Source organism: Ammospiza nelsoni, chromosome 4, assembly GCF_027579445.1.
Source record: "Ammospiza nelsoni isolate bAmmNel1 chromosome 4, bAmmNel1.pri, whole genome shotgun sequence".
Classification (NCBI taxonomy): domain Eukaryota; kingdom Metazoa; phylum Chordata; class Aves; order Passeriformes; family Passerellidae; genus Ammospiza; species Ammospiza nelsoni.
The window spans coordinates 2,300,143-2,315,226 of record NC_080636.1 but is presented as its reverse complement, the minus strand read 5'-3'; the positions used below and the strand labels follow the sequence as shown (position 1 = coordinate 2,315,226).

Below are 15,084 nucleotides of genomic sequence, written 5' to 3'. Positions count from 1 at the left end.
TCCTCAGGGGGGGGTCGGTCGGTGCCTGGGGTGGCTGTCGGGGACTGGGGTTCCTCAGGGGGGTCAGTGGCTGGCTGGGGGTCAGTAACTGGGTGGGGGTCGGTGTGGGGCGGCTGAGGTGCGGTCAGTGCCTGGGGAGGCTGAGGAGTGTCGGGAGTCAGTGCCTGGCTCTGGTTAGAGGGAGTATCGGTGGATACAGGGATGGGGGTCAGTGTCGGGACTGTTGAAGGATGTCTGTGACTGGGGTGGGGGCCAGTGGTCCCGGCTGGGAAGTGCTGGGGAGGGGATCGGCTCCGGTGTGGGGGTCAGCGCCTCAGGATAAGGGTGCAGTGTCCAGGGGGGACACCATTGTGTCTGGGCTGGGAATCAGCAGCTGGCGGTGTTGGGGAGGGGGCAGCGCGTGGGGAAAGGGCTGCAGCGTCCCGGGGGTCGTGTGTGGGGAAGGGCCCGTGCAGGAGCGGCCTTGGACGGGGATGGCGCTGGGATGGGTCGGGAGTGTCGGCGCGGGAAGAGGGGAGGAGGCAGAGTTGTGCTTGTAGGGTTATCGCAGATGGATTCGTGCTTGGGAAAGCGGTGAAATGCGGGTGTCGCAGGCTGGTGCGTGGGGCTGGACTGTGGGACACGCAGGGAAGTGTCCCCGGGCCGGAGAAGGGCTGGAGGGGATGAGTCCCGCGCTGGCGCTGCAGGAGCGCTGCAGGGATGGATGGACAGGCTGGACCGAGGGGGAGGCAGTGACAATGAGGAAAAGGAGCTTCGGGACCTCACCAGCGCTGAGGTGCTCGTTCTTTGCGCCGTTGTTAGCAAGGAGAAAGGGTGTCTTAGTTCTTAGACAAACAAGCTGCCGGATGTCACGCTATGTGACATCTGGCCCGCCTGCTTACTCTGGTATTACCACGTTCGATCCCTTCCTTGCCTTGCTCCCATTCTGTGCCTGCGGGAAGGAGACCCTAAAGCATCTGCAGTGTAAACTCTTCCCAATGCCCGCAGCTCGCAGCTGTTCAGAGCACGCTGTCCTTTTCTGTCATCGTTTTGTTTTAAAGAAAACGCGGTTCCCCTGAGTACTTAATTGTCTGTTCAGCGCAGCCACTGGGGTGTGCCTGAGGGGAAGCCAAACATGCCAGGCAAATTGATGAACAAGTTTCAGAATATAAGAAAGGGAAATAAAATTCTTAATAACTGCGTGTGGCAAGAAGCTCCGGCAGAAGGAAGACTTAGATGAATGACTCAAGTGCAGAAATGTTAGTGAGCTGATTCCAGTCTGCTTCTGAATTGGCTGTTAACGAAGAGATGACAAGCCACAGCCAGAGTGTAAAGGAAGAACAGCATGACTAAATGCCTGCTGTATTTGAAAACATGAAAATGAATAGCCCAAAGCTTGTTCTTAGTATGCCCAAGCATTCACTTCAAACAAGAAACCGGCTGATAACTTGGCACCCTGTTTTCTTGGAGGACAGTCTCACCAGTTAGCAACAGGATCATTCTTTTGTGTATGAGGTGATCAAAATACCACCTGCTTTATTGCAATTCTGCTGTATTCAGTTTTTGATAGGACCCTTGTTTGTTTAGCCTAGGAAAATTTTAAAAATATATTTTCTGTTTGTCTTCCAGAGCTAAGTAGAATACACTAAAGATGTTCAATGTAGTAAATTAAGCCTGAGATTAAATGTAGCTGCTCTGTAATTGATTAGCATGTAGGAACAGATTTGCTGTCATCAAATAAAAATAGAATGGCTGCCTGGCCATAGTGTTTGTGTGCATTTATTTTTTAATCTCTGTTTCTGAGATTTCCACTCATCTCAGCTAATTGTTCTTCAGCAATACACAGGCAATACAGAGGTCAATATAATCTGAAAAAAAAAAAAAAAAAGAACAAAATCAAAACCCCAACTGTCTCTGCTGTGGGCAGATGAATATCATCATCTTGGTTTGAAGATTTCTTTTGTTTTTCTAAAAGAAAAGAGGAGGATTAGTGACTTACTGTGCTCTTTACATACAGACATGCAGGGTTTGCTGTTCGAATAGCTGCTCAGAGTGCAAGTTTAACTTATTTGCAATGTCCCAATGGACTTTTGAGGGTTTGATGATCCTTTTAAACTGAAACAGGAACAGTGGTAAATGTACCACGATGACCATGAGTTCTGCTTTGTTTTTCTAACAAAAACAACTGACTTGAACAAATGCAAAGTTTGGCGCAGTGAAAGGGTGTGGGTGAACTGAAGAATTGTTCCTCCTCTGTCCTGTTCACAACTCCCCTGGCTATCTTGGCCCTTTTGTTGGTGGGTAAATCACACCTTCACTTCTCTGAGGTAGAGCAGTGCTGTGCTCAGGCTCCTGATCTCCCAGAGTGGGCTGTGATCCCTGTGGGCACTAACAAAGGTTCCAAGGCCCAGGGCTGGCCTTTTGTCAGTGTCTGTGCAAGTTTGCAGTAGATATTTTGCATCTCTTAAAGGGGGAGACATTATCACTGCCCTGGAATAACAAGTTGCTGTCTGTGGGCAAAAGAGGATAGCAAGTGGTAAGAAAACATTTTCATTCAGCCCCAGAGCTGGTTTGAGGTGGTTGGGGTCAGGGAGATGTGTCCAGATGTGCTTCCATAGTACAAAGTGCACATACACCCTCACTGCACAGCACTGGCTTGTTCTGTGCCAGCTGCTCTGATTTCTGTATCTCTGCATGCTGCATGAACTGGCCCCTTGCTTTAGTCCTGCTCTTGGCCATCTGTAAGGGCCCAGAAGGATTTTCTTTTTCTCCATCACAAAACATTCTGCACCAGCAGCTCAAGGCAAGGAGAAGTGCAGGTTTTAATTTAATGATGTTTACTTTTCAGGTGTGGGATCCCAGGATTTAAGTGACTGCCTCATTTTGAGTAATTTCTTTTTGTATCTTTTTTATTCTGGTCCAGGTTTGTGGAGACTACTGAAATATAATTTTGTGGTATTGGTCATAGGTTTGTTTTTTTCCTTTCTTTAGTATCCCTGTGATGTGATTCACTCCCTGATATAGTCTGAGACTTAGTGTCAACAAGGATTGACACAGCCTTGATGCTGTCTGTCTCTATCCTTTGTGTTAAAATTGTGATTTTTTGACCTGAAGCTGGGTAATATTTTGTGTTTTCCCTTCTCAGAAGGGAAGGGTTAGGGTTAAGTACTGTTCTCAGAAAAGCTGTACGTTCTGGAAGATGCCATCTTGGGTCCTTCAGCTTCACCCCAGTCAGGAAGTGATGTAAATAGAGCCAGCAATAAGTGCTGTTTTTCAGAGAATAAGAGTTTATCAGGCCCAATCAAAATAGAAACTGAGTCAGGAGTTCCTTTTGCTTTCTGTTTGTCCATCAGTTGGCCCAAGGACACATGAAATACACACTTTTTGATGTAATGGAATTACAGGAATTGCAGCCCTGACAAAGGCTGGCAAACAAGTGGCTGAAAGGACTCTGTTCTGCAGCTGTGGCTGCATTCATCTCATGTTTCTAAGATTTTGATGTAAGAATTGCCATAACACACTGCAGTAAGCCACAGTGGCACTGTGGGGTGACAAAAAGCAAGCCACCGGCCTGTTTTAAAGCTCTGAAATATTTTCTTGAAGTGGTTGCCTAAATTGCTTTTATCGTAATGTGTTAATTTAGTGCTTGACTAGACTACCTGAGCAGGAGAAAGATCTCTTGTCACCACTTCGTGCTCCCAGTACACAAAGCTGCAAGCACTGGAAGCTCACAGAGAAAGGGAAGGGAAAATGTGACAGTGAGAAACACCAGAGAGAGTGTTGGGCACAAATTTCAGCTCTTGCACCAATCAGAGTTCAAGTGATGGGGTTTAACTTCCTGCAGTCCATCAGAGAAGAGGAAAACAGGTACTGAGATTTTAACTCACACCAACAGAGTAAGGAATGAAGGATTTTATCAGAAAAGTGAGGAGTTTTAGCTCTTTTTTCCTGGTGTGTTGTATCACTGAAGAGCAAGATGAAGCTGTAACCAGAAATGTGGCTATTTAGTTGAAAATGAATCAGTTATTTCAAAAGCAGAGAGAAAGGGATGTTTTTCTTACACCTAGTTCCAGTTCTAAAGGTAGCCACACCTAAGATTTAGATACAGCTGGGCTGGATCTGTTCCTGTGTCTCATGAAGTGTGTGCTCAGTCAGTGGAACAAAGTCCATTCCCCAGCTGGGGACTAACCCTGAGTGCCCCTGCACCCAAGAAAAGCCAGGATTTTTACACTGAAGCCCCAAAACAGATAGCCTTCAAGAAATAATGAGTTAAAACATAGAATGTGAGGCATTTGAAGAAGGTATATGTCGCAGACATTTCTCCACAGAAATCCTTTCTTTCACATTTCTGCGTCTTCCGGAGGCCAGAGGCCCCCGAAGAGAAGGTAAACAATTATTATCAGCTGCTGTGGAATGCAACAGGATTCACCTTGATTGGCTCATTTTCTATGTTTATAATTAAGAGCCAATCACCAGTTCAAGCCAGGGGACTGAGTCCTTGGCCACAACTTTGTTGTGGGTTCTTTTCTATCTCTTCTTAGCTTAGCTAGCTGCTCTGCAAAACCTCTCTCTATATTCTATTTAGTATAACTATAATGTATTATATTAATAAATTCAGCCTTCTGATTCAAGAAACAAGATTCACCGTCTCTCTCTCACCAGCCGCGACCCACACAGGTCGCAGTAATAGGTATAGTATTAGGAAACACATAGAGCAATTAATTAGCTAAAGCATGGAACACAATGACAGGACAGAGATAGGGATAGGGGAACTGATGGGCTAAGCATGTTCAGAGCCAACAATGTCAAACCAACCCTAAGAACTCTGCCAAGCCATAGAGACCAAGCCAAGTACACCGGGAATTGACCAAATTAGGGAAGAGGTTCAAAAGTTTAAAGAGGAAGACTCATCAGGAGACCCCAGCCCATGATGAAGGCAACCGGAACGACCACCAAGATGATCCTCAAAAGAAATGCCCACGCCCACGCTCCACCTACACCACGCCTCATATGAATATTCATGCAAAGATGTAATTACGTATATGATCTGATGTAATCCTATATTCAAAACTGTATAAAAGAGCTTGCTTTTGTTACGGGAAACTTGGAAATCCACTTTGTGATTTCCCCGACGCGTCGCAATAAAATACCTCCTGCTTATGAGACTTAAGCTGAGTCTCTCAGGCAGTTATTCTCGCCTTTTGGGGCAAAATTCGGCATCAGCACTGTGCAGAATTGGTTAAACCAGGTCCTCCAAGCGTGTGCTGCTGGCACAGAGGTTCCCCACACTCCCTCCTCTTTCCCAATCAGCTGAAGCTAAACTGAAGAGTGGTTACAGCACCCTTTGTGTGGCTGGAGGCCGGGGGGCAGTGCAGATTCCAAAACCACTGTCTGGGTGGTGGTGGAGAGCCTTAAACAGTGAGGGAACTCCTAGGGAAGGCTGAGGTTTGCGTCTGGTGGGGGAAGATAACACAGAAATGTGGGATACAAAGGCATGAAACATTTGTTACTTGAGGGAGAAGTCAAAGAGGAAGAATTAGATAAAGGAAAACAATGGGAGCACAAGGGAAGAAAACATTTCACAGTGTGATTTCAGGATTTGTCTTCTCTGCCAAAATTCCCTTCATTCTAGCTGCATTTCTACCTCTTTTTATAACCTAGTTGTCAGGAGGATCAACATAAAATTTAAGTAGACCCACTTGGAATAATATTTTCTTATGCAGTGCTAGAGGGTTTCAGATAAATTGCTTTACCATAAAGCAAACAGATTGTGTTAAATATGTGTCCAAGGCCTTCAGTGTGTGAGCACTTGTTTACAGTACTTGAAAATAGTCAATCTCCTGCAATCTGGTTTATTATTAACCCAGTCTACGTTTCCATGCAGTTGGAAAAAGCGTTTGTAATCGGCTTATAAAAACTTATGTCTCCTACTGAGCAAATATTTGCACAATTGGGATTTTTCTAACAGTCTCTTAAACTTAGCTTTTTGAGGAATGTGATGTTTGGTCACCTTCAGAAGTAGGAGCTGCTCTGGCATTTTTGGAACAGGTTAAAGACCTCTTTATTTTTCTCTTTATCAGTAGGGTAGTGCTCTAAGCATTATAAAATCCTATAAATGCTGTGGGTTACTTTAACATGTAAACCAGCCCTGTTTTACATGACCTTTGTTGGAGGTGATGCCATGAGCCACTCTCTCTGAACATGTTTCTAGATCATGATTTCAGTTTTTTCCATCCTTAAAGCAAACTAATAACCCCCATCATTCCTTCCCTAAATTCTGTGTTACTACACCATTAACTTTGGACAAGTGAAAATATTTGGCCAGAGCTCTAGACAATAATTTATTGTCCCTTATTGTTTAAAGTAAAGATTAATACACGTGTCTGTGTGTGCACCACCAGCCCCCTGCCCTTTCACCCTCACCTGAAAGTGGTTAATCTCCCATCACTTTATTTGCACAGTTTCTTGTTCTCATTGAAATCAGTGCCTATAAAGGTCCTTCTGGGTCACTGGATCCAGCCCCCCTCAGTGCAGGCAGCCTGAAAAGTGATCATATTCTACTCCCTCAGCCTTTGAAGATTGAGCTGCTGCAAGCCAAACTGACACCACAATCTCAGCTTTTTCAGGTCAGAGAGAAACAATCTTCAAGGAAAAAAAAAAAAAAAAAAGCCCTTCAGAAATGCCTTGTCAGTGCTTTGTCTCTGATGTGTTGTTTATTTTGTTTGTTTGTTTATTTTAATGCTGGGGCTCTAGCCCAACCAGAAATGCTTATTCTAATTGTACAGCTGTGTAAGGAACAAGATTTACTGAACCTGAGGAGCTTCAGGCACTGTGGAAATCAGCAGCCAGCCTGCCATGGCCCTGTATCCCAGACATCAGGCTACTTAAAGCCCAAGCTGCAAAACCCACTTTCATTTCTTCATGGTCTGCAGGTGCTGGAAGTTTTTTGTAGTGCCCTGTGTGTGCCTTTGGAGGGACTTTTTTTATTCAGAGACTTACAGAATGTCCTAGAAATTTGATGTTTAATCCAGAATTATTGAAAACTTAGTTGCAACTTCATATTTCTTACATCCTGGTCGGTTGGATTAATAGGTTTAGGTTGCTTTGAAAGCTCAGTTTGGAAGGGAGTGGAAGAAGTGAGATCCATACTGTTTGTATAAATATCTCCAAAAAGATGATCTCATTCAGTATTTTAGTGGTAACATTTGCATGCAGGAGCAAAAAGTCAATTGCCTTCCCCTGAATCTGAGCTCTGAAAGTGTCTTACAGCATGGAAATTGGTGTATGACATCCAGCTCTTCTACTCCATTGTTGGTCTGGGTAGACCTACCCAGTTGAATTGCTTTTCTGCAGAATACAGAGACTTAACTTAAGGGTTGGGGTTGGCTTTTACTGAGCATAAAAGGCAGCTAAAAGGGGAATTCCACCCTGCTGCAGTTCTGACTGTGGCTGTTTCCACCTTGCAGGTCTCTGGTAATTATCAGCACTTTGGATGGACGGATTGCTGCACTGGATCCAGAGAACAGTGGCAGAAAACAGTGGGATCTGGATGTGGGATCAGGTTCTCTTGTGTCATCCAGCCTCAGTAAACCAGAGGTAAGGCTTAATTTCCTTCCTGACTAAATATTCAAAAGTAGAGTTGTCTATAAGAAAAGGAATGCAGTTTTCTCCCTGTTTGGTAGCTGTTAGATAATGGAACAAACACTTACAAAACTTTGTCAGTACTATTCTCAAACTTTTTTGTTCTGAGTGCTTACATCATGTTGCCATTTCAAACTGGAGTGTGTCAGCATTTCAGCCTTGGGACTGATGTATTTGATAACTATCAAACCAGATGATGTAACTGAGTTGGGGAATTGTGTGTAATTGCTGATTGAAAACAAGTTACTTGTAATTTCAAGCAAATGAAAGGATCATCTGCCTTGTATTACTAGGCTGTGTCTTGGCAAGTACTGGCTTTTTTTTCCCTCTAGAAAAGCAAAAGTCCTTGTGACTTAATAAATGAACAAAGGATTGTTTTGGGTGTTTTATACTAGATAAGCAGGCTGCCTGTGAAATAGAATGTGTTAGCAATTAAACAGAGTGCTGAAGGTCACCCTGAAGTACTGAGTGCTGGAGGGTTGCATCACTTCTTTCTGATGAACTGTAAGAAGAAAATGTAGTTCAGTTTCTTGTTTGGTGCCATTGGCCAACATCAGTTTCAATAAACTAGGCTAAAAATTAGAAGGAAGTTGTTTTGTTTTTTTCCTTTTTTTCCTTTTCCTGCACTGGGGAGATCTCTGATTCATTCTTCCCTAGAATTAGGAGGAACAAAAACCCCAAGAGGTAATTTGGGATGATAACACACCACAGAAGTACACAGTCCTTCCCTGCCAGGGATGGTTGGATTTGATGAGCTGTCCTGCATCATCCTTTGCACAGTGAGCATCAGAGAATGAGAGTTGACTTCAGGATTATTCAGGCTGCTTGTGGATTATTCATTCCTGCTTTTGTGGTTCTCTGTTGCTATCTGTGGCCATGACCTCTCTTTTGGTGTCAGGAAGGCAAAGGAGAGATGTGGACTGTTGCTCTGAGAGCTGCTGATGAATATCTCAGATTGCAGAAGTAATACAAATTATTACTCACATTCCTTTGTTTCTGAGAGAGAATTTTATTTATGGATGCAGCTTTGTGAGATTCATTCAGGTGTATTTTTGTGGTTTAGAAAAAACCCCGTAGGAAAGAACTTTCCCCCCAAAATACATTTAAGAGCACTGAATTGTTTAAGAGAATTGAAAAGAATACAGGAGAGCTGTGAAGAGCTCTGTGAGGTGGAGGATGTCAGTGATTGTGTGATCCTTCACAAATGTTCTCAGCAGCAGATACATGAAATACTGGCCTGTCACCTGTTGCTGAAGTCGTTTCTGCTGACCACATGAAAATAGAACCAGTGGTTATGAAAAGCACACGTTTGAAATCTGTGCAAATATAACTTTGTTTTTACACTACAAGTTAAGTCACAAGCCCATGTTTTTAAAGATTTTGGGAGTGCAAGCATTTCTAATGATAGAAGTGTTTTTGCAAGTATAGATTCTGTCACTCAACTGTCTGTCCAGGGTTTTGATATTTTTCCAACATGGTATGACTGTAGAAATGAAAGGTTGGGGCTTAGACAACAAAAAATGTAGTTTGTCCATGTGGTGTTTAATTCCCTTGTGTGATTACAGGTCAGTAGGGTGTAATTTCTTTAAAAATTACATTTTTAAAGAGCACTTAAAATGGATAGAGGAAGTTGGACTTTCAGATGGGCTTTCAAATAGTTTCATTTCTACAGCTGTGGCCAAAGACACTGAGGGATTTTGGCAGAGCCTATGAGAGAACTAATTTTGGAAGGAAAAGGTCATTTTGGCCTTTCAGAAGCTGTTAAGTGTTATGAATATGGGCCTTTTTAGACTTCTTACTGTCATGTAAACAAATGCTGTTAAGACAGAATTTAACAAGAAACATGATGAAAAGTGATGAATACTCTGAATAAACTGCATTTAAATATTTAAATATTTAATCTGCTGTCAGTAATCAGCTGAAAGACTTCATGCAGTGAATCTAGATACTTACTTGAGTAATTCACCTCATTAAAATTGCTGTGAAAATTCTGGTTTGGGTCAAAATACTGATGTGGGTATGTGACCTGTTGAGTTTTAGTCTCTCAAACTGAGTCTTGAGACTTTTCCCTCCTCTTCCAGCATTTCTGAAGTAACAAAGGTTTCTGTGCTAGCAAGCACAGTGTTCATCACAAAGCAGTAACATTATGTAAGCTGTTAAATTACATCTTCTTGCAAGAAATGGCAGATGAGAAACTCTGTGTTACACTTGCAGAGACAAAGATCTGTGTTCTTTCAGAGCAAGGAAAGTGTGCTGCTGGCTCTGAATTGTTTTGATGAGGTTTTTTTAACTATCTCAAGTGTGACTACAATGAACTGTAGTTCCAAGTCCTGGTGCAAAAGCATGAATTTAATTCCCAAGTGCCTTTTAAGAATAGACCTTAGATCTTCAAACTTTCAGTGTTTAAGAGAACTGTATTAACTTCCTTTACCTAACTGTAAAATGTCAACCTGGCTGTCTGGAGCTCGTGTGTTAATTAGGAAAGTGAGGCAGTGAAATTTCAAATGTTCCAGCAGCTCTGTCAAACACTTCAGTTCTTGAAACTACTGCTTAAGACACTGACAAGTGAGATGTTCATCATTTGTCATATGAACCAGATCAATTAGAAAGGAAAGGCTGCTGAAGTATTAATTGTGTGTCTGGGTAACTAAAATGCTAAAATTCTTTCCTTGGCTCTAAGCTCCAGCATAAACAAATCATGGTCAGGGTGTCAATGCTGAGAAGTTGACTCTGCAGTTCAGGCTTGTGTGTGAGAATTTAAAAACTTCCCTGTCCATTGTTTTAAAATGGAAAACCTTTTTTTATAAAAGCCTGGTTACAAGTCCAAGTTTTCCTGTTACCTGCACGCAAAGATTGCCTGATGAAATTCACAGTAAAGTCATGGAATCACAACTTTTCTAAAAGGGGGCTTAATTTTAATAAAAACACTTTGCTCTTTAAAATCTGGGTTTGTAATTAATACACTGTCCATACTTAGACAAGAATACTTTGGGGAGAAGCAGCATTTTGAAATAATGATGGTTAATTATAGTGAGAGAGAGATCTGCTGTAGAAGCAGTGGGAAAGGTTCATAGCACAGTTTGTTGATGAGGATGATTAATTCTTTTACCTGCAAGCTTTAATACTAAATTACTTAATGAGCACCAATCAGAGTTGTTTCAGTGCTCTGGACAGAGGCTGCACTGGACTCAATAATCACTGGTAGGCTTGGGCTGTTCCAGACTAATCCCTAAGTAAGCACCTTATTTCCTTATTTGAGCCATTGAAGATCATGGGAAAAATCAGTTTCAGCTCCCAAGGCTGACATTTATAGCAGAGTAAACATACCACTGTATCCTGGAAAAATGGAATCATTTGATTATGCCATGTCACAAAATCTGTCAACATCCTTGTTCCAATAAAGACTCTCGTGACCTTTGTATTTCATTATGTGTATGCATGAATATAGAGATGTACATCTAAATAGATCTTTTTATTGTGATAGCCACATAAAACCAACTTTTCTACAAACCTAGACATCTGTGTCGTCTTTTTTGGACATAGAAGTGGCATATTTTTATGGAATAGCCTTGTATTATGGTTTTTTTTCTCCAGAGAAATATGGAGAGGTGAAGAAGTTTTATACTGAAGTCATCTGAAAACTCACTGCATTGTTGATGAAGTGAACCCATAGAGACTTGGAGCAGATTGTTCCTTTTTTGCTTAGAGCAGTGAGTTGGAAAAGGATTTTGAAACCTTAAAAAACTCCACTAGTGACTGAACTTAATGTACAGTATAAGTGTATCTTCTTTCTTTTTCCCTCCCTTTATCTGCATCATTAACTCTTCCCAATTTTCAGTGCTTTGATTTCCCAAAAGAAATACAGAATTCTGCTGTGAGGTGTCCAGACACCTGGGATTCACTTTGAGGCACAGACTTGCCTGCACTTTGGATAAGGAGCCTCTGTGCCCACACAAGGCAGAGAGGAGCCCAGATCTGTCCTGGGTTGCTTTGGGAGCACAAGAGGAAACTCAGCAATTCCCATCCTTTGACCTCTTACACTCTGGAATAGAAGAAAATGCAAAATCCACATTGAAATGGGTCAGGGCAAGGCAAGAGGTCAGAATGCCCTTTGAGGGGCTTGAATTGTGAGTTCTGTTGTGTGCCCTCCCAGAGGTTCAGGGAGAGTAAATAACTGAACAGTGGCTTTGAAAGAATTAGCAAAGTTTCACCAACCACTTAGAGCAGGATTTTATTAGTTTGAATAAAACTTATGTGTTTGTTTGGCTCATGGCTTTCTATTATAGTTATTTTTCGGTTGAGTCACTGTCTGTAAATACCATCCAAGGAAAAGCTGATAGTGTTTGTCTTGGATATGGGTAGGGAACACTTAAGACTGTCAGACACTTGAGTGCTTTCACTGAAGAGGTTATTACAGCAGCTGTTAAATGCAGTGATGAATATTAGGAATTTATATTAATCCTGCATAAAAGTGTTCTGACTCTGCTGACATTCACTGGCCAAACAAAAAGGAGATGGTTTTCAAACTACACAGACATTCTGAGAAAATGTCTTTGTTCTGAATTCTGCTTAAATTTGCATGCCTCTATCCAGTTCACATAGTGATTTGAACTCTTAATTTTGGGTGCATCTTGAAAGATCTGGAATGGGACACACCAGCAACAGAAAGATATTTCCTGCTTAGTACTTGGAACAGTCTCTGTGCACCATCCAGGAGAGTCAGACTTCCGTGTACATAGAATAGCAGGTTGGTTCTCTGAGGTGTTTGAGTGGGTACAAAAGGGTTTTAAAGGACAGTTTTACTCAGGAAAGAATAAAAATTTTTAAAATATATATCTGTGCTGTAAAATCACTTTCTGGCTGTGATATGTTCTGAGCAGATGTAAAGCACTGAATTGCCACTGTGCTCCAGCAGGCAGAGTGTAAATCAGTGGTCTGGTTATTGAGGTGACTAAAGTGGGGAAAATGCATTTCCTTGTAGGTAAACTGGTATCATTTTAGTTGTCTGGAAGAGCATTCTAGTGTCCTGTAGTGACCTTTATTTTTCTGTACTGCTGAGACCTGCAGAACCACCAGATGCTTAGATAGTTGGAGGTGTCATTCCTGCAGAGAAAGACTGGCACATCAGCTGGCTCTCAGTCATACAGGTTTTCTATAACAGACACGAAATTAAACTGTGCTAAATGAAATACAAGATGTGGGGATTGATAACAGTCGTTTTGTTGTTGAAGGCTGGAGGTGAGCAGTTTAAAGCTGAGAAAACTGTGCACTGAGATATCCCGTGACAGGGAATCAGCTGCCATCTCCGTTCCACTGCAGGGGAAGGAAATGTGATTCCCTGTTGCCTGCGGGTAGAGAGAGACAGATCAGTGTCTTAAATGGTCCTGGAAAAGCTCATCATGAATAAGAAGTGAATGTCCAGAATTGTACTTCGAAGGAAGATAAATTGTAATTGCAATTGAGGCAGAGAAGGCTCAGAGCCATCACGGGGAGTGGAGCCTGTGTTTGCAGGAAGGAATGGATGTGACCACTCCTTAACTGCATGGATGGATTAGCATTCCTGGTGGCACAAGTGGTTCTTTGCAGTTCTGTTGCTGCAAACACACACATGTGCAAGAAGAGGTTACAGGCTTGGGAAACTTCACTAGAGACACCTGTGGATTTCTGAGTAGAGATTTTTGTTGCTTTCTTGGTGAAACTTAAAACATAATTTACAATTCTCCTGAAAATAAACTTCTGATGTTGTGTAGTGGACAAAAAGTCATCTGCAAAAGACTTAATTGTTTTAAAGTACCCTGATAGCTGAAAGCTGTGCTTTTATAGGAAACACAACCAACTTTTTTGAGTAGGGAATGGTAAAGCTGAGGAAAAGGAGAATTGCTGACAGCTGCCTGAGGTGAGCTGGTGGTCAGTGTGATGCAGACCATCATACCATTATCACAAGCAGGGCTGTTGCTTAGGCAAGTGATGTTATGTATTTATCCAAACTGCACATCTTCAGTCCTCTAGTTTGGTGTCCTGCTCAATTAAAAAGCCCAAAAGCCTTCCTGTATCTGCAGCTCGGTGGCTGCCTTGATGACACCTGGAGTTAGCACAACAAAGCCCTGAGGAAGTGCTGACACGTGTCCTTTCACTGCTCTGAGGACCCTTTGGAGGATGACAGCTTCCCTTAGGGGACACGTGAGCAGCTGCAGAGCAGGATGTTGTGGCTTGTGTGATACCAGAGCTCCCAGAGCACTCCTCAGGTGATGCTCTGCCTTGAGCAAAGCCAGGAAAGTTTCTCAGAGTGCTCTGTGTACAACCAGCTTTCATCTCATGCTCACAGCCATAGTCAAAATGCTCCAATATTGGAAAGGCTTTTTACCATCCCCATTGCCTTTGGGTTTTTATTCTCTTTACAGTAGAATAACAGAATGGTTTAGGTTGGGATACCCCTCTAAGATTACAGAATTAGAGTCCAAGTGTTGACCCTGCAATGCTGAGGTCACCACTAAACCACATCCTGAAGTGGTACATCCACAAAGCTTTTACATCTCCCCAGGGATGGTGACTCCACCACTGCCCTTGGCAGCCTGTTCCAATGCTTAACCATCCCTTCAGTGAAGAAAGTTTTCCTTACAGCAAATCCAGACCTTCCCTGATAGAACTTGAGCCCATTCCTTCTTGTTCTGTTGTTTGTTTCTTGGGAAAAGAGACTGACTCCTCTCATCTGGCTAAAACTGTTCAGGGAGTTGTAGGGAACAAAAAAAAAGGGAGCCTCCTTTTTTCTTCCAGGCTAACTAACTGCAGTTCCCTCAGCCTTTTCTTGCAAATCTTGTGGTCTGGACCCTTCACCGCTTGGGTCTGGATAAGGGCAGGAAGAGAGCTTGTCATTCAGTTGCATATGGCCCACTGCAAATATTGTATTGGCTGTTTAAGGGTTCTGCTGTTTACAGATAATAAAATTGATCAACTCCAGTGCCTAGACAAATAGCAGTTTCAGGTAATGGATAACTTAGTTGGAATTCAGCTGCCCAATACACAGAAGATTAATTTTTCTGCCCTAGAGCCTTTTTTAACTTTCAGGCTATATCTTTATCTATATAAAGAAGGGCCCATTTTGAGGGTTAAGCGATTTGGACAGTTTAGCAAATCATTCCTCTAGCAGCACAGCCACTGACATCTCATTTCCTAATTTCTTCTGGACTTGGTGCTTCATAAGGAGGTAACTATTAATCTTTGTCAAACTCACTGCATGTTTCGTGCACTCTCTCTTTGCATCCTTGAAAGAGGAGGCTGTGATTTGCCCTGTTCTGTTCTCCTCCTGTTTTGGGCTCTTTTCCTGTAGGAGTTCCTCTGTGCCTTAGTGTCTCACATGGACTCTGTGTCCTTCTCTACAAAACCATCCTGTCCATGCAGGGTCAGGGGAGGAAACACACAGGGTCCAGCAGAGATCACTTTGAATCCTGGTCTCCTTAAGTGCCA

General features: G+C 42.6%; 1 protein-coding gene across 1 annotated transcript in view; it reads left to right on the top strand.

Moving 5' to 3' along the window:
• Window positions 1–15,084, top strand: part of EIF2AK3 (eukaryotic translation initiation factor 2 alpha kinase 3) — a 43,802-nt gene that overhangs the window by 478 nt on the left and 28,240 nt on the right. The window contains exon 2 of the mRNA XM_059471073.1: window positions 7,446–7,575. Coding sequence (XP_059327056.1) covers window positions 7,446–7,575 — 130 coding nt within the window. The remainder of the gene's footprint in view (window positions 1–7,445; window positions 7,576–15,084) is intronic.